This window comes from Ictidomys tridecemlineatus, chromosome X (assembly GCF_052094955.1).
Source record: "Ictidomys tridecemlineatus isolate mIctTri1 chromosome X, mIctTri1.hap1, whole genome shotgun sequence".
Classification (NCBI taxonomy): Eukaryota; Metazoa; Chordata; class Mammalia; order Rodentia; family Sciuridae; genus Ictidomys; species Ictidomys tridecemlineatus.
This window is the reverse complement of record NC_135493.1, coordinates 80746250-80769577: the sequence shown is the minus strand read 5'-3', so window position 1 is coordinate 80769577 and position 23328 is coordinate 80746250. Positions and strand designations below refer to the sequence as shown.

The following is a 23328-nucleotide window of genomic DNA, read 5'->3' as shown; positions in this document are numbered from 1 at the left end:
TAGTATTTCTTATAGTGTTGGATTTCCATAGTGGTGATTCTTAGTATGTGTGCATTTTTTTCTTTTTCTCTTGCAAGATTCCTTATTCATTTGTCTATAAACGCTATGCATAATCACCAAATGCTAGCCTTCCTCCAATAATTGGAGGAAAAACATGGGATGTCCTTTCTGGCATTGGATATTATCACTTGACTCTAATGCTACCTGGAGGATAGCCCAGTAGCTACTCTCTGAAGGCAGGAGAGTTTACCCTCCTCCAAAATATTGTCTCCTTTTGACCTTTCTCTTGGCCACATACCATTTCCATTTCTACTCTTATTTGAAGGGTAGATGTTCTACTGTCTTTTGTTTGTTGTCGAGATGGGAAGGGAAGGGGCAGAGCTGAGTGTCTGTTCCTCTTTGGTATCCCAACAAATGCACTCTTCAATACAGTGAGTATCTTTTGAGCAGTGAATAAATAAAAACCTCTATTTTTGTGGAGTTCACATTCTAGTGGGGGAAACAGCCCCTAGACAAATAAAATTTTTATAAAAAAGGGTAATGATAGCTTAGAGGATTACTCTACACAGAGTGGCCAGGGAAATACTTGTATATAGTAATGACATTAACAGATAGATATTTGTTCAAGCAAAAGAAGGCCACTTAAGTAGAAGGATGTTGAGAGATAATTTTGATGAGACAAATAGGTGATAGATTTTGTAGAGTTTTATAAGCATTTTAGCCAAGCACTCATCCTTTTGGTGAACCACAGCTCATTCTTGCGGCTCATGTATGTCACTGGAGTTTGCAGCATTTTGAAACAGTTCCTACATAGGACATGATCTGTTTTTTATTCCTTCAGTCATATATGTTTGTGTCTATATCTATTTTTCCTGTTTTATCTAGGTATTTGGATTGATATGGGAGGCCAGAACATATATTAAATATGCCATCTTGTTCCAGTTACTATACATTAAAAATCTGTAATTTCAGTGGAATCAATTCAACGTGTCTAAATTGTAATATTGAGAGTTATTTCACTTCCTCATTGAAGTAACATTATTACCATTCCAAACTGGGACTTTGGACAATAAAAGCTGATTGTTCAGAATTCATTATAATCTGCCCTAAGTCAAATAATGCTTATCTAAGACAGTATGCTTACTGTCATATAGAACATCTTCCTGCAGACAAATGCTAAATCCCATTTTTTTTATTTGTTTGTTTTGTTTTATGGTACTGGAAATTGAACCCACTCAGAAGTACTCTATCACAGAGCTACATCCCCAGCCTTTTGTATTTTTAATTTTGGAACAGGGTCTCACTAATTTCTTGGGGCTGGCCTTGAATTTGTGATTCTCCTATCTCAGTCTCCTGAGTCACTGGGATTACAGGTGTGTGCCACTGTGCCCTGCCCATTCTTTGTGCTTTTATGTTTGCCTTTAATCCTCTAGATTTATACTGACCATTCTTGTTTCCCAAAGTATTTGTTGTTGTGTCTATTAATTTTGTATTAATTATTATAGGAAATATATTTTTAAGATAATTGGATACAACAGTTAATTCTGGTTTTAGGGGGCAGTATATAGGAAGACAAGAAGAGTGATTTTCATAGCTAGCATGGCCTAATGTTAACAACAATTTTTAGAGGATGAATTTAAAGTAATTTTGTGTTTCTTTGTAAATTTCTGTGTGCTTACATAAAGTAAAAAGCTTGATTCATTGATATTTCTCTGTTACTCTAAGTGCCTTAGATATTTTGTTTTTTTAAATATATTTTTAGTTGTCAATGGACCTTTATTTAATTTATTTATTTGGTGCTGAAAATCAAACCCAGTGTCTCACAAATGCTAGGCAAGCACTCCACCACTGAACCACAACCCCAGCCCATATGTCAGGTATTTTTAACTCTTAAATAATATGATAACAAATGAACATTTCATTTTAATTGCATGGGATTTCAGTAATCTTTTTAGTAAATTGGTACATACAAAGGAAATAATTTAATTTTCAGTTTTCAAAGGTGACATAATGATGAAAAATATTCTGTGGAAGATTAATAGTCTTCTCTTATATTCATCTGAAGTTTAAATGATGTTTTCAAAGAAATGGTGGCAACTGGGAATGCAGCTTAGTAGTATTATGATTGCCTAGTATGCACAAGGCCCTGAGTACCATCCCCAATACCTCAAAAAATGGAGAAAGAAATGAAAGGATTAATTTCTATAAATTGAGTACTTCAGGTTCAGTCTGATATAGTACTATAATATAATTGTATACAGTATCCTATTTTTTTTCCATTACTGGGAAGTGAACCCAGGGGCACTTTGCTACTGATCTGCATTCCCAGCACCTCTTTTTTTTTTTTTTTTTTTTTGTATTTTGAGATAGGGTCTCACTAAGTTGTTGAGACTGACCTCAAATTTGCAGTCTTCCTGTTTAGTCTCCTGCGTAACTGGGAAGTATCCTATTTATGATTAATGATTAGTTCACATAAGAAATTGCACTAGGCAAAAAAAAAAAAAATTCTCCAACTTAACTAAATTACTGCTACTTTGTGTTTTCTTATTTTTTGTCTCCATTAGGAGATGTCCCCAGATGCTTCACTTCCAGGGGATCCAGAGGCCTATCCTGCTGCTGTGTCAAGCGGTGGAGCCATTCATCTGCAGACAGGAGGTGGATATTTTGGCCTAAGCTTTACTTGTCCTAGTCTCAAAAATCCTATTAGCAAGAAATCCTGGACTCGCAAATTAAAAAGCTGGGCATACAGGCTACGGCAGTCAACCAGCTTTTTCAAGAGATCAAAAGTCCATCAAGGTAGTGTGCTTACAGTCAGGGACATAGACTAGGTAACATCACTTTTCATTTACTTACGTTTTTTTTTTTTTTTTGGTTGTTCATACACAAATCTTGTCACTTTTTCCACATAGCCCATGTATGTGACATGTCCCATTAATGTCATTGCCATTTTATTTTTTCCTTTAGTAATTAATTTGGTTTTCTGGTTATTCATTTCATATAGATACTAAGTCTTGGGATAAATCTTGCAATGTATGATTAGAGTTAGGGACTTATACAATTTTGCTTATTACATTAACACCTTTTAATTGTCTAGCAGGAGTTAAACTTTTTCTGCTTTTCTTCATTTTTTGATAATGTAAACAAATTTAGTCTTAACAATTTTCTCTTTTCTGCTTACAATTTGACAAAACTTACAGTGGAAACAGAAGATATAAGATCAGCAATTGCTCCTGATCCCATTCCACTGACACGGGAGTCCACCGCTGATACTAGGGCTTTGAGTAGATGTAAAACGATGCGTGGATCATTTCAGCGGGGTCGGTTTCAGGTTTGTGTCTTTGGTTGAATCCTTAATCTACAAAGGCCTTATGAAAGGTAACAGCAGGGCTGTGAACGTAGGTAGCTCAGTGATAGAGCACTTGCCTCAAATAAGTGAGACCCTGGATTTGATCTCCAGCACTGCAGAAAACAAAAACATTTGCAGATTGGTCTTTAGATCATACTTTTTTGGTCATGTTATACATATCCTCTCACCTTTTGAAGCCATCAGTAAAGGTGAGTCTAATGAAGTGGGGATTTTAGTAATTGGACTGGATCACACAAATGAGTCATCGGTTTTGGTGGGCGGTTGTGTCATCTATTTTATGAATTTAATCTCATGCCCTTTAGAATCTCAGCAGTTTTAATTGTGGAATTTTATTTGAATAATATGAAATCAACTGTCTTTACACAAGGTGTCCAATTAAAAGATGATATGGGGAATAGAGAGGAACTTTCAGATTTTGGTAATAGCAATACATGTGCATTGTAGCATTTGTCTATGCTGTATATTGATGAATTTTTTTCATGTAGTTACCCTTTACTTAGGTGGAGCTAGACACTTACACCTTTTTATGTCTCAGGTGATTACAGTTCCTCAGCAGCAATCATTGAAAGTGACATCTTTTGGAATAGAACACAGATCAGCATTCAAGGAAATATCGAATCAGTCCAGTGAAGAAGCTCTGGCCTTTAGTGAAACTGCAAAGTCTCAGTTAGTAGAAGTGGAACCTGCCGTGCACAATCCTCAGACTTCAGTCTCTTCTCAGAAGTTACAGACTCTTCATGAAACCTTTAAAGAAGATAAAGGGATTTCCAAACAATTAGACAACTTCCTGTCTTTCAGCATAGCTTGTGAGACTGATGTATCTTCAGTGACCCCAGAAAAAGAATTAGAAGAAACTTCAGCCACGGGAAGTAGCATGCGATCTGGATCTGAACTGTTGCTTAAACAGAGAGAGATACTGCCTGCTGAGAAACAGCCTAGTTCTGCTAGTGAATTTTCAGCCACTCTTGCTGATAATGGGAAGACAGTGGCAAAAACTGGTCCAGAAAGTGATCAGGGCTTACCCCTTCATGAAGAACAAGCCTATGCTCAAACGCAGAGTTCACTCTTCTATTCTCCATCTTCCCCAATGAGCAGTGATGATGAGTCAGAAATAGAGGATGAAGACTTGAAAGTGGAACTTCAAAGATTACGAGAAAAGTAAGGACTCTGTTCTGTCACAAATCCGATTGTCTTGGGTTTTATAGAGCTTAAAATTTGATTTGTGGCTAATTTAGTATTGGTGACATTTTAATGATTATAATCTTTTTATGATTAAAAACTACAAAGAATGGTAATGTAAGACCTTTATGAATGTTAAAATGCTTGCATACAAAATATTTTCATAGTTTGGAGACTAATTTTAATTGGCTGTTTATTCTTTTTGCTTACTTTCTAAATCCTTATCCATCAGGACTATTGGATTAAGATTTTATAATTATTCTTGTCTAATTACATATTTGGTAAGTAAGGTCAAGTTTGTTATTTGGTAAATGAGGTTATCAACCTTCACTAATGATATTGTGATAATGTTTTGTCAATGTTTTGTATTTAGAGTTATAAACTAGGTTATATATTTTCAAAAATTAATATAAAGTTGCCATATTCTTACTCTGTTCACATGTTTCAAAATTCAAAAGGTTTAATCAGTTGGGTCTCCCTCCTACCACTGTACCCAAACTACCCAATTTTTCTCCTTAGAGGAAACAAATATTACCTGTTTCTGGTATATCTATAGTTTGTCTATGGATGCACAAACAAATGTATACATATTTTGTTCTTCATTTTCCCCCAAAGAGTAAATTATAATACAAACTATTTTATCTTGCTTTTTCACCATTTCACTGTGTTTTAGAACTATTTCTGCATTATTAAATTTTTTCAGTTCCATAGTAACCCACTATATATACATTCTCAAATTAATTACTTGCCTCTTATTGATGGCTTGATGCCATTACTTTGAAAAATTGAAAACAATTTGGGGGATGGGCAGTACTGGGGATTGAACCCATAGCTCTGTATCATTGAGCTCTATCCCCAGTACTTTTATTTTTTATTTTGAGACAGGGTCTTGATAAGTTGCCCAGGTTAGCCTCAAATTTGGGATCCTCCTGCCTCAGCTTCCTGAGTTGCTAGGATTATAGGCCTGCACTAGCATACCCCGTTAACAAGCAATTTTTAGTGTATCTTTTGCTTTAGTGAATTTCTATTCTGTTATGGGACATAAAACTTGAAAGCAGGAAGAATCAGAGAGGAGAGAAAAATAAAGGTATGGAAAAAACTTAGATTTTAGCCAGATTCTTACATATTTGATTAATGGTTCAATTGAGTACTATGTTTTAGTGCTTTAAGAACTAAAGCTGGTTAAAATCCTTGGAATTTTCCCAGTTTTTAAGCCCTTGCCCAAAAGAAAAAAATCCAAACCTCAAATTTCACATGTCAATGAGATAATTATAATACCATTTTCTGTTCAACTAATTTCTGTGGTTGTGTTGTGTTTTGTTTTTGACTGGAGCCTAGAAGGAATTTGAGAATGTTTTAAACATTCATCAATGGAAGATTGTTGTTCTATTTTTAAACTATATATACAGAGATATGCAGAGCCAGGCTCAGTGGTGCATACCTGTAATGCTGGTGACTTGGTAGTTTCAGGCAGCAGGATGATAAGACCAGCATGAACAACTTAGTGAAATCCTATCTCAAAATAAAAGGCTAAGGATGTAGCTCAGTCATAGAGTACTTGCCTAGGATGTATGAAGCCTTACATTTACTCCCTACTACCACACGCACACAAAATATACTTACATAGGTTTTACTTTACTACACATTATGTATATATCAACTTTACTATACAATAAGTATTATGCAGTACATGTACACCTATACTTTTATAATAAAATAGTTCTTTTTAAAGTGGTTTAATACTTGTGATATCAGTACTATATTGCTGGGATTTTTTTGTTTTGTTTTGTGGTGCTGGGGGTCAAACCCAAGGCCCAACAAATGCCAGACAAGTACTCTGCCACTGAACTACATCCCCAGCCCTTCAATGATGTTTTTATGATTATTTTAAACTATTCTTAAACTGTTGGGTTTTTTTAGCTGACTATAATGGTTGTGAGTACTTTATTTATTTTTTAAGTATTTTTTTTAATTGTAGGTGGACACAATACCTTTATTTAATTTATTTATTTTTATGTGGTGCTTACATGTACTGGGTAAGCACTCTACCACTGAGCTACACCTCAGCCCCTTATGAGTACATTAGTTTAGTATGAGACATGGGTTCTCCTAACCTTATAGAACCCAAGACCTGGAAGGGACCTTAAGACATAATATATTTTCTACTTTTTCTTCAATATGCTTTTGGCATTACATTTGTTCACAAATATTCTAGACCCCAGGATATTGTCTCCAAGGTATATTATCCTCTATGCCCACATGGTAAGCTTAGTTTTTAGATTGAAATTATTTTAAATAAACTATAGTTATGGATTTTATGCATTAACAGTGATAAATGGAAACATTTTCAAACAACAGTTAAAAAAAACAGTTTTCCATTTCTCATGCCACAGTCTCATTTCTCAAAGACAACTACTGTGAATTATTTAGTATATCTTTTGGTTCTTTTTTTGTGGATTTACAGATATAGGTTTTGTTTTTTACAGAAGTAGGATCATAACATTCACATTATTTCACAATTTTTGAATTAACATTGTTGCCTGTAGATATTCATATCTGCATCATATCTAATTGTTTTTTCAAAGTTGTTGTATCCTATTATAATACATGGGTATAATATATGGGTATATATTTTTTAATCCCTCCTTTGCACTATTTCAGTGTTATCTGAAATCTGTTTTGTTTTTTAATAATTTAAAAAACTGGGCTACATCTCTAGTCCTTTTTTAATTTTTTTTTTTTGAGACAGGGTTTCACTAAGTTGCTAAGGCTGGCCTTGAACTTGAATCTTCCTGCCTCAGTCTCCCAAAGTGCTGTGATGAACAATATGCATCACTGAGTCTGCCTTAAGTTCTACTTATATAAGCAATGCTGAAATAAATATATTTTGTATGTTTTACATAGCTATACAATAATTTTTATGATAGATATGTAGGCAGTTCTTGGTGTCCCTTGGCTTGCAGCCAGGCCAGGCCACTGTCCCTCCATCAGCACATGGCCTTTCCTGTGGGTCTCTATCCTCACATCACCTTCTTATGAGGACACTGGCTATTGGCTTAGGGTCCACTCACCCTAACCCAGTAGATCTCATCTCAGCTACACACATCTATTTCCAAATAAGGTGCATCCCGAGGTTCTGTAGAACATGAATTTGGGGGAAACAGCAGTGAAGACCCCAAGGTGCAACTGAACAGGTCAGAGCCATGTACATCCCACATGAAGGTCAGCAACTCCACAGTCCCTCACCTGCTCCAGGTGACATCGGGGCCCTGGACTCTCCCTCAGAAGCTTCTGAAATTTACTCCACCACTGCTTCATGATGCCACTGAGGAGTTTCTCCTGGGAAGCCAGCAGAGCTACTGGTCCTTACAGGCCAGAATGCCCTCAATGTAGTGAGGTGGCACCCCTGAAAGTGGCCCTCATTCCAGGTAGCATTGGTAGGGATCTAGCAAATGCCCCCACAGGCTACATTCATCACCCATTGCCTCCCTTCAAACAAACTCGGTCCATGGCTGCTGTTCATCTGAATGGCACAACCCTGAGCACTTCTATGACTCCCAGCTCTTGGAGGCCAAGCCACAGACAGTACTTGGAATGGGCTTCAAGCAGAGGGAAAATGTTCCAGGAGAAGGAGCTCTGTGAAGGCAGGATATAGGAGAGTGTGGGGCACACAGGAAGCCCTAAGGAGCAGTGAGGATGGAGGCAGGCGAGACAAGAGTGGGGTGCAGGGACACCACGTGGAAAGACACTAAATCAGTCCTGCAAACACATCACCTCCCATTGACCAGGCAGGCCTGTGGACAAGACTTTAGGTCACACCTGCTTCTTCCTTGTTTAAAAACAAAACACAGCTAATAAACTATTTTCATATTTAGCATAAATGTCATTATAAGCTAAAAAATGTAATTGCTAAATTAAAATGTTATAAATTTTAAAGTGATAGTGTTAAAACTGTGTTCCAATATAGCTATACCATTTTGTACTCAAAAAAATATCTGAAAGTATCTGTTTACCCACATCTTAACAACTGTAGACTGGATATTATGAATTTTTAAACTCATATTCAGATGAATTAAAAATATTTTATTAGCTGGGTGCAATGTCATGTGCCTGTAATCCCAGGCTTTTGTGAGGCTGAGGCAGAAGGATTATAATTTCAAAGCCATTCTGGGCTTTATAGCAAGACCCTGCCTCCCAAACTATGTATGTTTTCTTCCCCCAGTTATATTTTGTGCCTTTGATTAATAGCAAGTTTGAACATAATCTCATACTTATTGTTATTTATATTTCCTCTTCATTGGAATCACCTTTTCATATTCTTTGCCCGTTTTTCTATCAATTTGTTTTTTTTCTTACTGATGTTTAGGATCTATTTATAAATTCTGAATATTAACTCTTCTTTTAACATTATAAATATTTTCTTCCTATTTATACTTTCAACATTTAATAATGAAAAGGTTGATGTTATCAACTGTTAACATTTAAATTTTGTTTTATCTATATTGAAATTTTAGACATTTGTTCTTGTCAATTTGTTCATGTTTTTCTTTAGGACTAATTAGTTTAAGGTTATGCTTCAGAAAGCAGTTCCCATTCTAAAATAGTGAAAATACTCTATATTTTGCCATTCTTAATCTAAAATTTTGTTAACCTTTACTTTTATTAGTATAAAATCATTAAATTACTTTCTGCATGGTTTCCATTCAGACACATTCAGGAGGTGGTAAATCTTCAAACCCAGCAGAATAAAGAGCTTCAGGAGCTCTATGAACGTCTTCGGTCAATTAAAGATAGCAAAGCACAATCTTCAGAGATTCCTTTGCCACCTGCATCACCACGTCGACCAAGATCTTTCAAAAGTAAACTTCGCAGCCGCCCCCAATCCTTGACACATGCAGACAATTCCTTGGTTGCAACAGGTAAATCAATCATGAAAGTAAATGTTTAAAAAAACCTGGTCAAAAGTTAAGCAAAAATAGAAAGGAATGAAATTTTAGTTTGGTTTTTATTAAGATAAAATTATTTAAATAAGTGCAAATTATTCCAAAATTCTTTACTCTATTTTTTTATGTTAAATGTTCTTTGTGTAGGAATGATGAGGATAATTGACAGATGTTGAGAACTGCTGAGTTTGTTTTATGTTTTCATTCAGAAAACAAACAGCTAGAAACCCAGTATTGTTTTCCAGAATTTTCCTTGAAATGTTATCAGTCAATGAGAAACACTGGTCTTGCATTTTGAGTTTCTTGGTGAGTTCATTGATCACAAAGATAACCTTTAAAATAGTATCATACTTTATCTGAAGTAAGAGATCTTTATTATTCATAAGAATATTAGTAAAATACATATATTCAGTTTGGAAAAAAGAGGGTCACTGTCAACTATTAAAGAAGTACTAATCAGATCAGGCTTCTTTGGTTACATGTACCAAGTCAAAGTTGAGCTTGAAGAGTATATTGTAAAGACATAGACATGTGCAAAATCTCAATAGAATTTGCAGTGGGAAGAATAATGGTCATTTAGAGATGTCCATATTCAGAGACCTAAAACATATGACTGGATTTGATTATATAACAAAGGAAAATTAAGATCGCAGATGGAATGAAAGTTGTTAATCAGGTGACTTTAAGATAGGGAGATCATTGTGCATCCAGTGTAAGAACAGAGTCCTTAAAAAAGGAAGAGGGAGGGCTGAGGATGTGGCTCAGTGGGAGAGTACTTTCCTAGCATGCATGAGACCTTGGTTCCATTCCCAGCACTAAACAACAATAACAAAGTGGAAAAGGGAGACAGAAAAGGAGACTAGAGAAAATATATGATAAGGGAAACAGTATTAGAGAGATGTAACACTGCTGTCTTTAAAGACAAAGGAAGAAGGCCACAAACCAAGAAATACAGGCAGTTTTTTTTTTTTTTTTGGTACCTAGTATTGAACTCAGGGGCACTTGGCCCGTGAGCCACATCCCCAGCCCTATTTTGTATTTTATTTACAGACAGGGTCTCACTGAGTTGCTTAGTGCCTCGCTAAGTTGCTGAAGCTGGCTTTGAACTCATGATCCTACTGCCTCAGCCTCCCAAGCTGCTGGGATTACAGGCATGCACCATCATGCCCAGACCAGGCAGCTTTTAGAAGCTAGAAAATCTAGGAAACAGATTTCTCCTGCTGCATCCCAAAAGAGTGCAGCCCTGCCATCACCCACATTTTATGACCTGAGACCCATGTTAGACTTTTTTTAAATATTTATTTTTTAGTTATAGGTGAACACAATATCTTTATTTTATTTTTATGTGGTGCTGAGGATCAAACCTAGTGCCTCATGCATGCTAGGCAAGTGCTCTACCTCTTAGCCACAACCCCAGCCCCCATGCTAGACTTTTAATATATAGAACTTTAGGATAATAAATTTATGTTGTTTTAAGCCACTAAATTTTTCATAATTAGTTATAGCAACAACAAACAGCTAATACAGAATTCAAGAGTGGGAACTAGACTTCTTTTTTCCTTTGGTTCTGGGGACTGAATCCAGAGCGTCATGCTTGCTAGGCAAGTACTCTACCACTGATCTATACTTCCAGCCCTGGAACTGTCTTTGTATTGTCCTCATAAAGGTAGACTTAGATTGAAAGTAGCTTTGGGGATTTAATAGCAGATGTATGATGACCTTCAGTCTGATGCTATTCTATTACTAGCTCTACTTCATTTTATTCTTTTTTGTCCCCAGATGGCTGGCTGGCTGGCTTTCCTTCTGTCTATATTTCTTTCTTTCTCTCTCATCACTTTCTTTCTGACTTTTTATATTTCTCCTTCCTTCCTTCCTTGCTTCCTTCCTTCCTTCCTTCCTTCCTTCCTCCTTCCCTCCCTCCCTCCCTCCATATGTTGGCCAGGCTTTTGCTTTTTCCCTTGCCTCCTCTCCCACCACTACCCTCCCCTCTCCTCCTCTCTCTTCCTTTTCCTTCTCGTTTTCCTCTCTCCCTTTCCCTCCACCCACCTCCATTTCTTTTTACAGTGCTGGAGATTGAACCCAGGACCTATACATGCTAGTTAAGTGCTCTACCACTGAGTCACACCCCCAACCCACCCACATGACTTATTTTTAATCTGTTTTCTGATTCCCCAAAACTTTGGCTTTAAGATGTCTTTGGATTATTATTGTGATGATCACTGAAGTAGATTATAAAGCTTGGTGTAGTGGCCCTTGCCATCTACTTAAGAGGCTGAGGCAGGAAGAGTTTAAGGCCACCCTGGGCTATAGAGTAAGACCCTGTCTAAAAAAGGAGGAAATGAAAGGAGAGGCAAGGGGAAAGAGGGTTTTTGTTGTCTCCAACCATTATTAAATTTCTCCTTTCAGTTCTGTTCATTTTTGCTTCATATATTTTGAAATTCAGTTGTTATATCCATATATTTATAATTGTTATCTTCCTGATATTCGCAAATATTTCTGATATTAATAAAGCAAATACAGCTTTCTATTTTTACTGCTATATCTTTGGGGTTGGAAGTATCAGGGATTGAACTCGGGGATCTCAACCACTGAGCCACATCCCCAACCCTATTTTGTACTTTATTCAGAGACAGGGTCTCACTGAGTTGCTTAGGGCCTCACCAATGCTGTTCATGAGGCTGGCTTTGAACTCATTATCCTCCTGCCTCAGCCTCCCAAGCCACTGAAATTAAAGGTTTGTGTTAGGCTTTTCTTTTTTACTGCTATATCTTTTTATCCATTCTTTTATGTATTTATGTTTTTTAATCCAAATAGTGTTTATTATGGTTATCTATCCTGTTTTTTTAATCAAGTCTGTGACAATCTGTGTTTTGATTCGGGTATTGAAACCATTTCCATGTAATGTAATTATAAATAAGATAGGATTTATGCCTGCTATTTTACTGTTTGTTTTGCATATGTGCTAAGCTTTTTTTGTTACCTTCTTCCTTACTTGTTGCCTCCTTTTGTGTTAAGCAGATATTTTGTAGTTTAACTTTAAAATTCTTTTGTTCCTTTTATTTTTTTACCAATTTTCTTTTGATGTGGGATTATAATTAGGTTCTTAATTTAAAGCAATCTAGTTCTGATTCAAACCAACAATTTTAATGGATTACAAAACTTTTCTCTACAAGTATGTTCCCTCCCAACTTCTCTATACTTTTATTGTTATACACGTTATCTATTTATACATTTTATAAGCCTATCAACATTTTTATAATTATTGCATGTGCAGTCATCATTGAAATCAGATGAGAGAAGAAAAAAGTCATAAACACAAAATAAATTTATGCTGAATTTTATATTTACCAATATATTTCCTTTCAACAGTGTACTTTGTTTCTTAATGTGGACTTTTATTTCATACTAAAGAACATCCTTCAGTATTGTAAGATAGGTTAGCTGCAATAAATTTCAATGTTTTTTTCATGATATATACTTTCATTTTTATTCATTTTTTTAATTTGTGGAATTTATTTTGAAAACAGTGAGATAGAAAACTATCCTTTTCAATGAAGGCTGTACAAAGGGCCTAGTATAAACACAACTTGTAATAATTTTTCTTTCCACAAAACATAAGATAGAAAAAATGTGTTTGTATTTTGTTTGGTGGCTAGGGAATTAGAATAAAATTTTGGTGATTATTTTAAATTCAAAATAATATAGACTCCATTCCATTCTTTTTTGCCCGTACATGGGCTTGAATTCAGGGCCTTGTGCAAGGTAGGGCAATGCTCAACAACTGAGTTACATTCCCAGCCCTCGCTTTTAAATTTTTATTAATTAATTTATTTATTTATTTTAGTAGTACTAAGAATTGAACCCATGTGCACACTACCATTGAGATATAAGCTTAGCCCTTTTTAATTTTAATTTTGAAACATGCTTTCACAAAATTGCCGAAGCTGCCTCAGCCTCCCAAGTAGCTGGGATTATGACATACACTACCATACCCTTCCTCTACTGCATTCTTATTAAAAATAGAAATCAAAATAATGGAATATTCAGAAGAAAGGCCTATTCTAAAAACAATAAATTCAGTTGAAATTTGGATGTTTTAAATATATGTTTATTGTAGATGGACACAATACCTTTATTTATTTATTTGTTTATTTATTTATTGTGGATGGACAATACTTTTATTTGTTTATTTTTATGTGACAAGCACTCTACCACTGAACCACAACCTCAGCCCTTGTTTTACTTATTTTTATGTGGTGTCGAGGATTGAACCCAATGTCTCACACATGTGAGACAAGCACTGAGCCACAAACCCAGCCGAGATTTTTGTATCTAATTTGTATGCCAATCATCGAGAAAAACTAGTTATCAGAATGAGCACAGAAAATATACAGTTCATTCAGCATGTTTCCAAGAATTATCCATCTTCCCCTTTTCACATTTTTTTTTCACAACAAAATTTTTGTTTTTGGTATTTGACATTATTACTGAACACAAGTCAATTTACTCATTGCTCTAAAGGGGGCTCAGTGAATCTAGGACAAGTTGTTGGGGTAAAGAAGATGATTTATTTGGAATGCCAATGCAGTGAGAAATTGATAGGCTAGTCTCTGGGCAGGGGATCTTATCTCAGCATAAGTTTTAAGATCTTTTTATCCTTAACAAGGTGAAAAGCAGGATTCCCAGGTTAGGAAATGATTTGTGAATAGAGATTTCTATGCCCTTCCAGAGATCTAGAATAGGACATCGTGAAACCAGGTTCTCTCCAGAGGTCTAGAACAGGATATTGTGAAATTGGCGGTAGGTATTCATGTAATTACAAGGTACTGATTCTCCTTTGTATATTGAAAATATCTGAAGTTGTCTTATCTTGCTGTCTTTAACCTTAAAGGTGGAAGAAAAAGATTAGGTAAGTTTTGGGCAAATTAATCTCATACTGCCAGTCCCTGACAAACATTCCTTAAATGACTAACATGTCTATCTGCAGAGTTGAGCAAAAATATGATCCAGAGGTCAAGGTAGGAAAGGAGACAGATACAATATGAAGATAAAATGCCAAGCTCTTTCACCATCTTTTAGTCAACCATTGGGCAGTTTAGCAGGCCTTCATGAATAGTCAGTGCTTCCATTAATCTCCAGAATATATAAAAAACTCAAAAACTTAACACCAAAAAAAACAAATAACCCAGTCGATAAATGGACAAAGGAACTGAACAGACACTTCACAGAAGAAGAAATATGATCACTCAAAAAATATATGGAAATGGTCGACATCTCTAACAAATAGAGAAATGCAAATTAAAAACTGAGGGCTGGGGCTGTACCTCAGTGCCAGAGCACTTGCCTAGAATGTGTGAGGTACTGGGTTTGATCCTCAGCACCACATAAAATAAATAAGTAAAATAAAGACATTGTGACCATCTGTACAACTACAAAAAAATTTTTAAAAAGAAACTAAGATTTCATCTCACCCCAGTGAGAATGGCATTATCAAGAATACATAACAATAAATGTTGGCAAGGATGTGGGTTTGAAAAGGGTACACTCATATGTTGCTGGTGGAACTGCAAATTGGTGAAACTACTCTGGAAAGCAGTGTGGAGATTACTCAGAAAACTTGGAATGGAACCACCATTTAACCCAGCTGTAACACTCCTTGGTATATACCCAAAGCACTTAAAATCAGCATACTATATTGACGTAGCCACATCAATATTTATAGTACCTCAATACACAATAGCTAAGCTATGGAACCAACCTAGGTGCCTATCAACAGATGGATGTATAAAGAAAATGTGGTATATGTACACAATGGAATACTACTCAGCCATAACAAAGAATGAAATTATGACATTTGCTGGTAAATGATGGAACTGGAGAATATCATGCCAAGTGAAGTAAGCCAGTCCCAAAGAACCAAAGGCTAAATGTTCTCTCTGATATGCAGATGCTAAGATACTAAAAGAGTACTTTGGATAAGACAAATGGGAATGAGGGGAGGGAAGGAAGGAGGGATTGGAAGAGGAAAGACAGTAGAATGAGTCAGACATAACTTTCCTATGTTCATGTATGAATAAACAGTCAGTGTCACACCACATCATGTACAACCACAAGAATGGGAAGTTATATTCCATGTATATATGTTAAAATACATTCTACTGTCATGTATAACTAAAAAGAACTAATAAAAAACATTTTTAAAGAGTCAATGATTTCAACAAAGCAAGCTTCATGTCTCTGAAAAGTAACCTAGCCTGCTGTTACCATAACCCATTCACCAGAAGTATCATCTACAGCAAAGCTAGTTGGGGGACTAATCTACATTGGACAACTGTGTAAACTACAAATCAGTGATTTTTAAAGTGAACTAAAAACAAATGAAGCTAGAGGGTTTGTTTACGTTTCAGTTGTTACACCATTAGTTTCTCGAAATACAGAAATATAAGCAAAGTAAATATGGAGGTATGATAGTTTTGTCATTGTAACTGGTTATTTCCAAATTTCATTTGTAGTGTTTGTATTACCCATCCTGTCTTGATGCATAGATAGGATTTTATCCACCTTTTATCAATTCTTAAAACTGAACAGTTGGCTCCAAAAATATGGTACACTCTTTGGTATCCTTAACTCTGTTGCACAGATTTCCCCTAAGACATTCATATATCTTTTTCAATAGATTAAAATTTGCCTGCAGAAAACTAGTATTCATTTCCACAAAACAAGAATCTCCATCTACATGTAGTTCATGGTGTCTGTCACTATAAAAAGGTCATCTCCTTAAGGAAACACATAGTATAGTGTTTTGTGGGTCTCCTTCATTTTTGAAAGAGGGTATGGCAGGCTTCTTGTTTGAGAGGTTTTCACTTTCAGCATTTTGATAATGCCATCCCATTGTCTTCTGGACAGCATGAATTCTGATAAGTCAGCTCTTCATTTTAATGGGGATTGCTTATATATGATAAATCTATTTTTGTCTTTGAGGATTTTCTTTATATCTTTGACTTTCATCAATTTGATTTTGAATGTCGATGTACAGATGTGATGGAGCTTAATCTAGTTGTAGTTCATTGAGCTTCTTCAATGTATAGATTAATACCTGTCATCCAGGTTTAAAAGATTAGGGATGTTGTTTTTTCTTTTAATTGGTTCTTTTTAGTTATTCATGATAGTAGAATCCATTTTGGTATAAGTATATAAGCATAGAATATATCTTATTCTAATTAGGACCCCATTCTTGTGGATGTATACAATGGTGGGATTCACTGTGGTATATTCATATATTTACATAGGAAAATTATGACAAATTAACTCCTCTTACCTCTTCCTGTCCCCCTCCCCTTCCCTTCATCCCCCTTTGTCTAATCTACTGAATTTCTGTTCTTTCTCCCTCTCCCCTTAGTGTGGGTTAGATTCCATATATCAATGAAAATATCTGACCTTTGGCTTTTAGGGACTGGCTTATTTGACTTAGTCTCCAGATCCATCTATTTACTGGCAAATATCATAAAGTCATTCTTCTTTATGGCTGAGTAGTACTCCATTGTGTATATATACCACATTTTCTTTATCCATTTATCTGTCGAAGGGTGCCTTGGTTGGTTCCATAGCTTAGCTATTATGAATTGAGGTGCTATAAATATTGATGTGGCTACATCACTGTAGTATGCTGAGTTTAAGTCTTTTGGATATGTACTGAGGAGTGGGATAGCTAGGTCAAATGGTGGTTCCATTCTTAGTTTTTTGAGGAATCTCCATACTGCTTTCCAAAGTGGTTGCACCAGTTTTCAGCCACACCAGCAATATATGAGTGTACACTTTTCAAACCTACATCCTTGTCAATATTTATTATTATGTATTCTTAATAATTGCCATTCTCACTGGGATGAGATGAAATCTCAGTGTAGTTTTAATTTTCACTTCTCTAATTGCTAGAGATGTTGAATATTTTTTTTATATATTTGCTGACCATTTGTATTTCTTCATTTGAGAAGTGTCTGTTCAGTTCCTTTGCCCATTTATTGATTTATTTGTTTTCTGGTGTTGTTTTTTGAGTTCTTTATATATCCTGGAAATTAGTGCCCTACCAGAGGTGCTCATGGCAAAGATATTCTCCCATTCTGTAGGCTCTCTCCATGCTCTTGGTAGTTTCCTTTGTTTTGATGAAGCTTTTTAGTTTGATACCATCCCACTTATTGATATTTGATTTTACTTCTTGTGCTTTAGGAGTCCTGTTGAAGAAGTTGGTTCCTGAGATTGTTGTGCCTATATTTTATTCTAGTAGGTATGGGGTTTCTGATCTAATTTCTAGTTCTTTGATCTACTTTGAGTTGAGTTTTTTTGCAGGGTGAGAGATAAGAGTTAAATTTTGTTCTACTGCATATGGATTTCAAGTTTTTTGAGCACCATTTGTTGAAGAGGCCATCTTTCTCCAGTGTATGTTTTTGGAATCTTTGTCTAGTGTGAGGTAACATCATTTTTGTGGGTTTGACTCTGTGTGTTCTATTCTGTTTCATTGCTCTTCTTGCCTATTTTGGTGCCAATACCATGCTGTTTTTTGTTATTATAGCCCTGAGTATAATTTAAGGTCCAGTATTGTGATGCCTCCATCTTCTATTTTCTCGCTAAGGATTGCTTTGGCTATTCTGGCTATTCTTTTATTTTTCCAAATGAATTTCATGACTGCTATTTTTTTTCCTATGAAGAACATCATTGGAATTTTGATAGGAATTACATAGAATCTTTGTACTGGTTTTGGTAGTATGGCCATTTTGACAATATTAATTCTGCTTATCCAAGAACATTGGAGGTCTTTCTATCTCTTAAGGTCTTCCTCAATTTCTTTCTTTAGTGTTCTGTAGTTTTGTTAGTTTGATTCTCAAGTATTTTATTTTTTTGATGCTACTGTGAATGTGATGATTTTCCTAATTTCTCTTTCAGCTGATTCATCTAGGCATGCAGTTGAATCTTGGGTGTTAATTTTCTATCCTACGATTTTGCTTAATTCATTTATGATTCTTAGAAATTTTCTGGTGGAGTGTTTTGCATCTTCTAAATACTGAATCATGCCATTGGCAATAGTTTGAGCTATTCTGTTTCTGTTTGTATCCCTTTTATTTCATTCTTTTACCTAATTGCTCAGGATAGAGTTTTAAGGACTATGTTGAGTAGATGTGGTAGGTGTGGGCATCCCTATCTGTTCCTGTCATTTAAAGGCACTTACTACCACAACAAGCTAGACTAGGTTATTGTTTGTGCCAGCTGAAATCACAGCTTTAGGCAGTTGTATTATTCCCAGCATCCATTTTCTTTCAGTAATGCTCTGCAGATATCCCCCTATTCTCCACCCCATTATGTTACTCCACTGCTAGCTGAGCTGAGCTTTAAATGAAATCAAATATCCTCCACATTCTGAATATAGAGATTTTCCAAGTTGCTGTAAAATATTGTTGTTCTCTGGGGTGTGTTTCTTTGAAGGGAGCTCAAAAAGAGGTCTGATCTATCCATTGTCTTTATTGTTATTGGCTTTTGGCTACAATAATACTCTACTGGGGATAAAGGGGGAATGGGAATTGCCCCAAATTAAAATATCACAGGCACCAGTAGCTTGTTTTATATAGACAGTTTTCATTTTATACTATGTCTTTGGATAATTATCAAAGATCTGTTACGATTGGTTTGGGTTGTTTCTGCCCATATTTTGATTATTTTAGAAGACAAATAAGCTCACCTAGGCCCTTATTTTGCACTTGTAGAAATAGATCTCTTCCCTTCATTTATACTTTGAAAAACAGTGTGGTTGAATTGTTATTATTTCTTCTTTAAATATATGGAAGAATTTCTTTTGGGGAGGTTTTAAATATAACTAAATTTTTTGTGTGTTGGGGGGGATACCAGGGATTGAACCCAGGGTGATCAACCACATCCTTAGTCCTTTTTTATATTTTTTAAATTTTGAGACAGGCACTTGCTAAGTTGCTGAGGCTGGCTTCAAACTTCCCATTCTCTCACCTGAGCCACTGGGCAAATTTGAATTTTTTAATAGTAGTTTATAGGATTCTTGAAGTAATTTTTCATTGTGTTGAGTTTTGGTAATTTGTGCTTTGGGAGGACTTGTTCCATTTCATCTGTGTTGAGATTTTTGCATTTAGGAGTGTTCATTATCTGTTTAGAATCTGACAAATCTGCATTAACATTATCTTTTCATTCCTGGTATTTATAATTTGTATCTTCTTCCTCTATTGTTTTTCTATGTCAATTTTGATAGAGGTTTATCAATTTTACTGATTTTTTATAAGGATATAGTTTTTAGCTTGGGGGGGTGAGTATTGGGGATTGAATCCATTGGTGCACTTCCATTGAGCTAGATCCCCAGCCTTTTTTTTTTCTTTTTTTTAAATTTCTTTCTTTTCTTTCTTTCTTTCTTTCTTTCTTTCTTTGTTTGTTTGTTTGTTTGTTTATTTTTTGGTGCCAGGGATTAGAACTCAGGGTCTTGTACATACAAAGCAAGCACTCTACCAACTGAGCTATATCCTCAGCCTCCCTCCCTTTTTTGAGACAGCATCTCATTAAGTTCCTTAGGGCCTCACTCAGTGGCTGAGGCTAGTCTTGAACTTGGCAATCCTTGTGTCTGAGCCTCCCAAGTCACTGGACAAGAATAGAGTTTTTGCTTTTATTAAATTTTTATTTTTTAAAACATTTTTTTCTTTGGTTCTGGGATTGAACCCAGGGGCACTTTACCAATGAACTATATCCTAGCCCTTAATATTTTTTATTTTATTACAAGACAAGTTTTCACTAAATTGCTGAAGGTCTCACTGAGTTTCTGAGGGTTTCCTGGGACTTGTGATCTTCCTGCCTCAGCCTCCCTAGTTACTTGGAGGACAGGCAAGCACCAACAGACCCAGATCTTACATTAAATTTCATAGGGCTAGGAGTATACCTCTGTAATAAAGCATCTTGTATATTTCTTACCCTAATCCTAGAAGCAGTGTTTTCCATAAGGAACCCTAATTCCTTTCATAGGAGAATGGCATTAGAGTTCTTGAGCTATCATTGCTTCTAGGACCTCTTAGCTGACATATAAGGGTACACAGATATATACCTACCTATATCTATATCTATATCTATCTATCTATATCTATATCTATATCTATATATATCTATATCTATATATATATATATATACCCCCATCTGTGAATATTTCTATGTATAGCCATATATATCTATATTAAGGTAAACTTCAATTCATATTGATATCTCCAGTTCTACTCCATTATGACATGGACCATGCTACCCTTCTCTGCTTGTCTATCTGTAACATCCCCTTCCAGCAGAGAGAAACTTGGCCCCCACCATCCTTTATCAATGTACTGAATTGTTCAGTTACAGTATATAGGTATAGCACTTTCAAAATTGTTAACTCAAATCCTAGTTGTAAACACCTTTATCAGCTAAAATACAGTGCTTATGAAAAATTCTGGGGTTTTTATTTTTGCCTTTAGTATTACAGGTGCCACTAATTTCCAAAGTTAAATCATTTAGCACTTGTTCCCAAGATCTGTTAAATCAGATTGCTTCATACTTGGGCAATATGGTTAGATTCTTTTGTCGAAATCTACAGTCCATTCTTAGATTTCTGACTTGCTAAATGACTTTTTTTTTTAAGTCGCATAGAGTACAGTTTACTCTTTGTTTTCTAGCATCCCCATAGTATTATTTTCTGGTGAGGGTAGGGTCAAGGAGAAGCCTGGGATTCGTGAACCTATCATACTTAAGAAATTTTTAAAATTATACTACTTTAAATTGATACAGTATAATCATATTTATGGTGACAATTCAATATATGTATGCAGTGGGTAATGATCAGATCATGGTAATTGGCATACCATCACCTCAGACATTTATCTTATTTTTGAGACCATTAAAAATCCCTCTACTACTTCAACCAGCTATCCAATTGTCCTATAAAACAGTAGAGGTTATTCCTCGGATCCAACTTCATTCTTATAAACATTAATGATCTTGTCTCTGTCCCTCCCTCACCTACACCCTTCCCATGTTGCCTTTTTTAAAAATATATATTTTTTTAGTTGTTGATGGGCATTTATTTATTTATTGTGCTGAGAATCGAACCCAGTGCCTCACACATGCTAGGCATGCGCTCTAACACTGAGCCACAACCCCAGTCCAAGTTGCCTAACTTTTGATTATTTAAGTTCCAAATATTTTCTAATTTCCTTGAGACTATTCTTTGATACATGGATTATTTGGTAGTGTTATTTAATATTCAAGTGCTTGGAAAATTATCTCACCTATTATTAATTATGATGGAGGACAGATTTTCAACATGTTTAATTCTTCTCTATTTAAGTTTGTGCCTTTTTTTTTAAACTGAAATTGACCTTTATTTGTTGAACTAAAACTTTTTGTTAAGGTTGATTTTATGGCATACGATCTATCTTGATGAATATTCTATATGCAATTGAAAATAATGCATGTTCTGCTATTGTTCAGTAGATTATTCTTTTTTTTTTTTTTTTTTGTACCGGGGATTGAAATCAAGGGCACTCATCCACTGAGCCACATCCCCTAGACCTATTTTGTATTTTTAGAGATAGGATCTCACTGAGTTGCTTAGCACCTCACTGTTGCTGAAGCTGACATTGAACTAGTTCTTGGTGTTTGGTGATCTTGTTCAATTCTATATACTTGCTCACTTACTACCCACTGATTTTGTTGTTTATTGATAAAAAACTAGAGATGACCCCTCTATACTTGCCAATTTGTTTTTCCTTTTAGTTCTGTGACGTTTTTTAATGGATTCATTATAATTATGCATAATACTGGGATTCATTATGCCATATTTGTACATGTACATAATTTGATCAATTTCATTCTCCTGTACTTACCTTCCTCCCTCCCTGATCCATGTGCCATATTTTACTGAGCTCCCTTCTATTATTTTTACTTTAATTACATTTAATTATTTAATTGTATTAAATTGTCATATATAATTATTTCATTGTAGTATATTCATACATATACATAGCACAATTTAGTAGATTTCATTCCCTAGTATTTTCCTATGCCCTCCCTTCCTCTCTCCCTCTTTATCCCTTTCCTCTATTCTATTGGTCTTCTATTTTCATGAGATAATTTCCCCCCGCCTTTCCTTTGGGAAATATTCATTTTCCCTCCTTCTCTTTCTACCTTACATGTATGAGAGAAAACATTAGATCCTTGACTTTCTGAGTCTGACTTATTTCACTTAACATCATGTTTTCCAATTCCATCCATTTACCACAAATGACATAATTTAATTTTTCTTTATGGCCAACTAAACCTCTATTGTGTATATATACCACATTTGCTTTATATATTCATCTGTTGATGGACATCTAGGCTGGTTCTATAGCTAGGCTATTGTGGATTATGCTGCCAAAAACATTAGTATTCATGTATTACTATAATGCTGAGTTTAGATCTTTTTGATTAATGCCAAAGAGAGGGACAGCTGGGTCATATAGTGGTTTCATTACTAATCTTTTGAGGACTCTCATACTGCTTATCAAAGTGGTTAAACTAATTTGCAGTCCCACCAACAAAGTATAACTGTACCCCATTCTCACCAACAAATATTGTTATTTGTATTGTTGATGATTGCTATTCTAACTGTAGGGAGATGAATTGTTAATATACTTTTGTTGCTGTTGTTGTTGTTGTAGTACCAGGGATTGAACTCAGGGGACTCAACCTCTGAGCCACATCCCAAGCCCTGTTTTTTTATTTTATTCTTTTTAGTTGTAGGTGAACACAATATCTTTGTTTTATTTATTTAT

The 23328-nt window shown here is 35.3% G+C and overlaps 1 protein-coding gene across 7 annotated transcripts in view; it reads left to right on the top strand.

Moving 5' to 3' along the window:
• Nucleotides 1-23328, top strand: part of Wnk3 (WNK lysine deficient protein kinase 3) — a 171363-nt gene that overhangs the window by 127182 nt on the left and 20853 nt on the right. For 5 of the 7 annotated variants that reach the window (XM_040281244.2, XM_040281236.2, XM_040281249.2 and 2 more), the window contains 4 exons: nt 2565-2796; nt 3198-3328; nt 3903-4525; nt 9254-9465. In XM_040281244.2, coding sequence (XP_040137178.2) covers nt 2565-2796; nt 3198-3328; nt 3903-4525; nt 9254-9465 — 1198 coding nt within the window. The remainder of the gene's footprint in view (nt 1-2564; nt 2797-3197; nt 3329-3902; nt 4526-9253; nt 9466-23328) is intronic. The other 2 variants (XM_040281261.2, XM_005339780.4) reach the window with 1 other exon arrangement.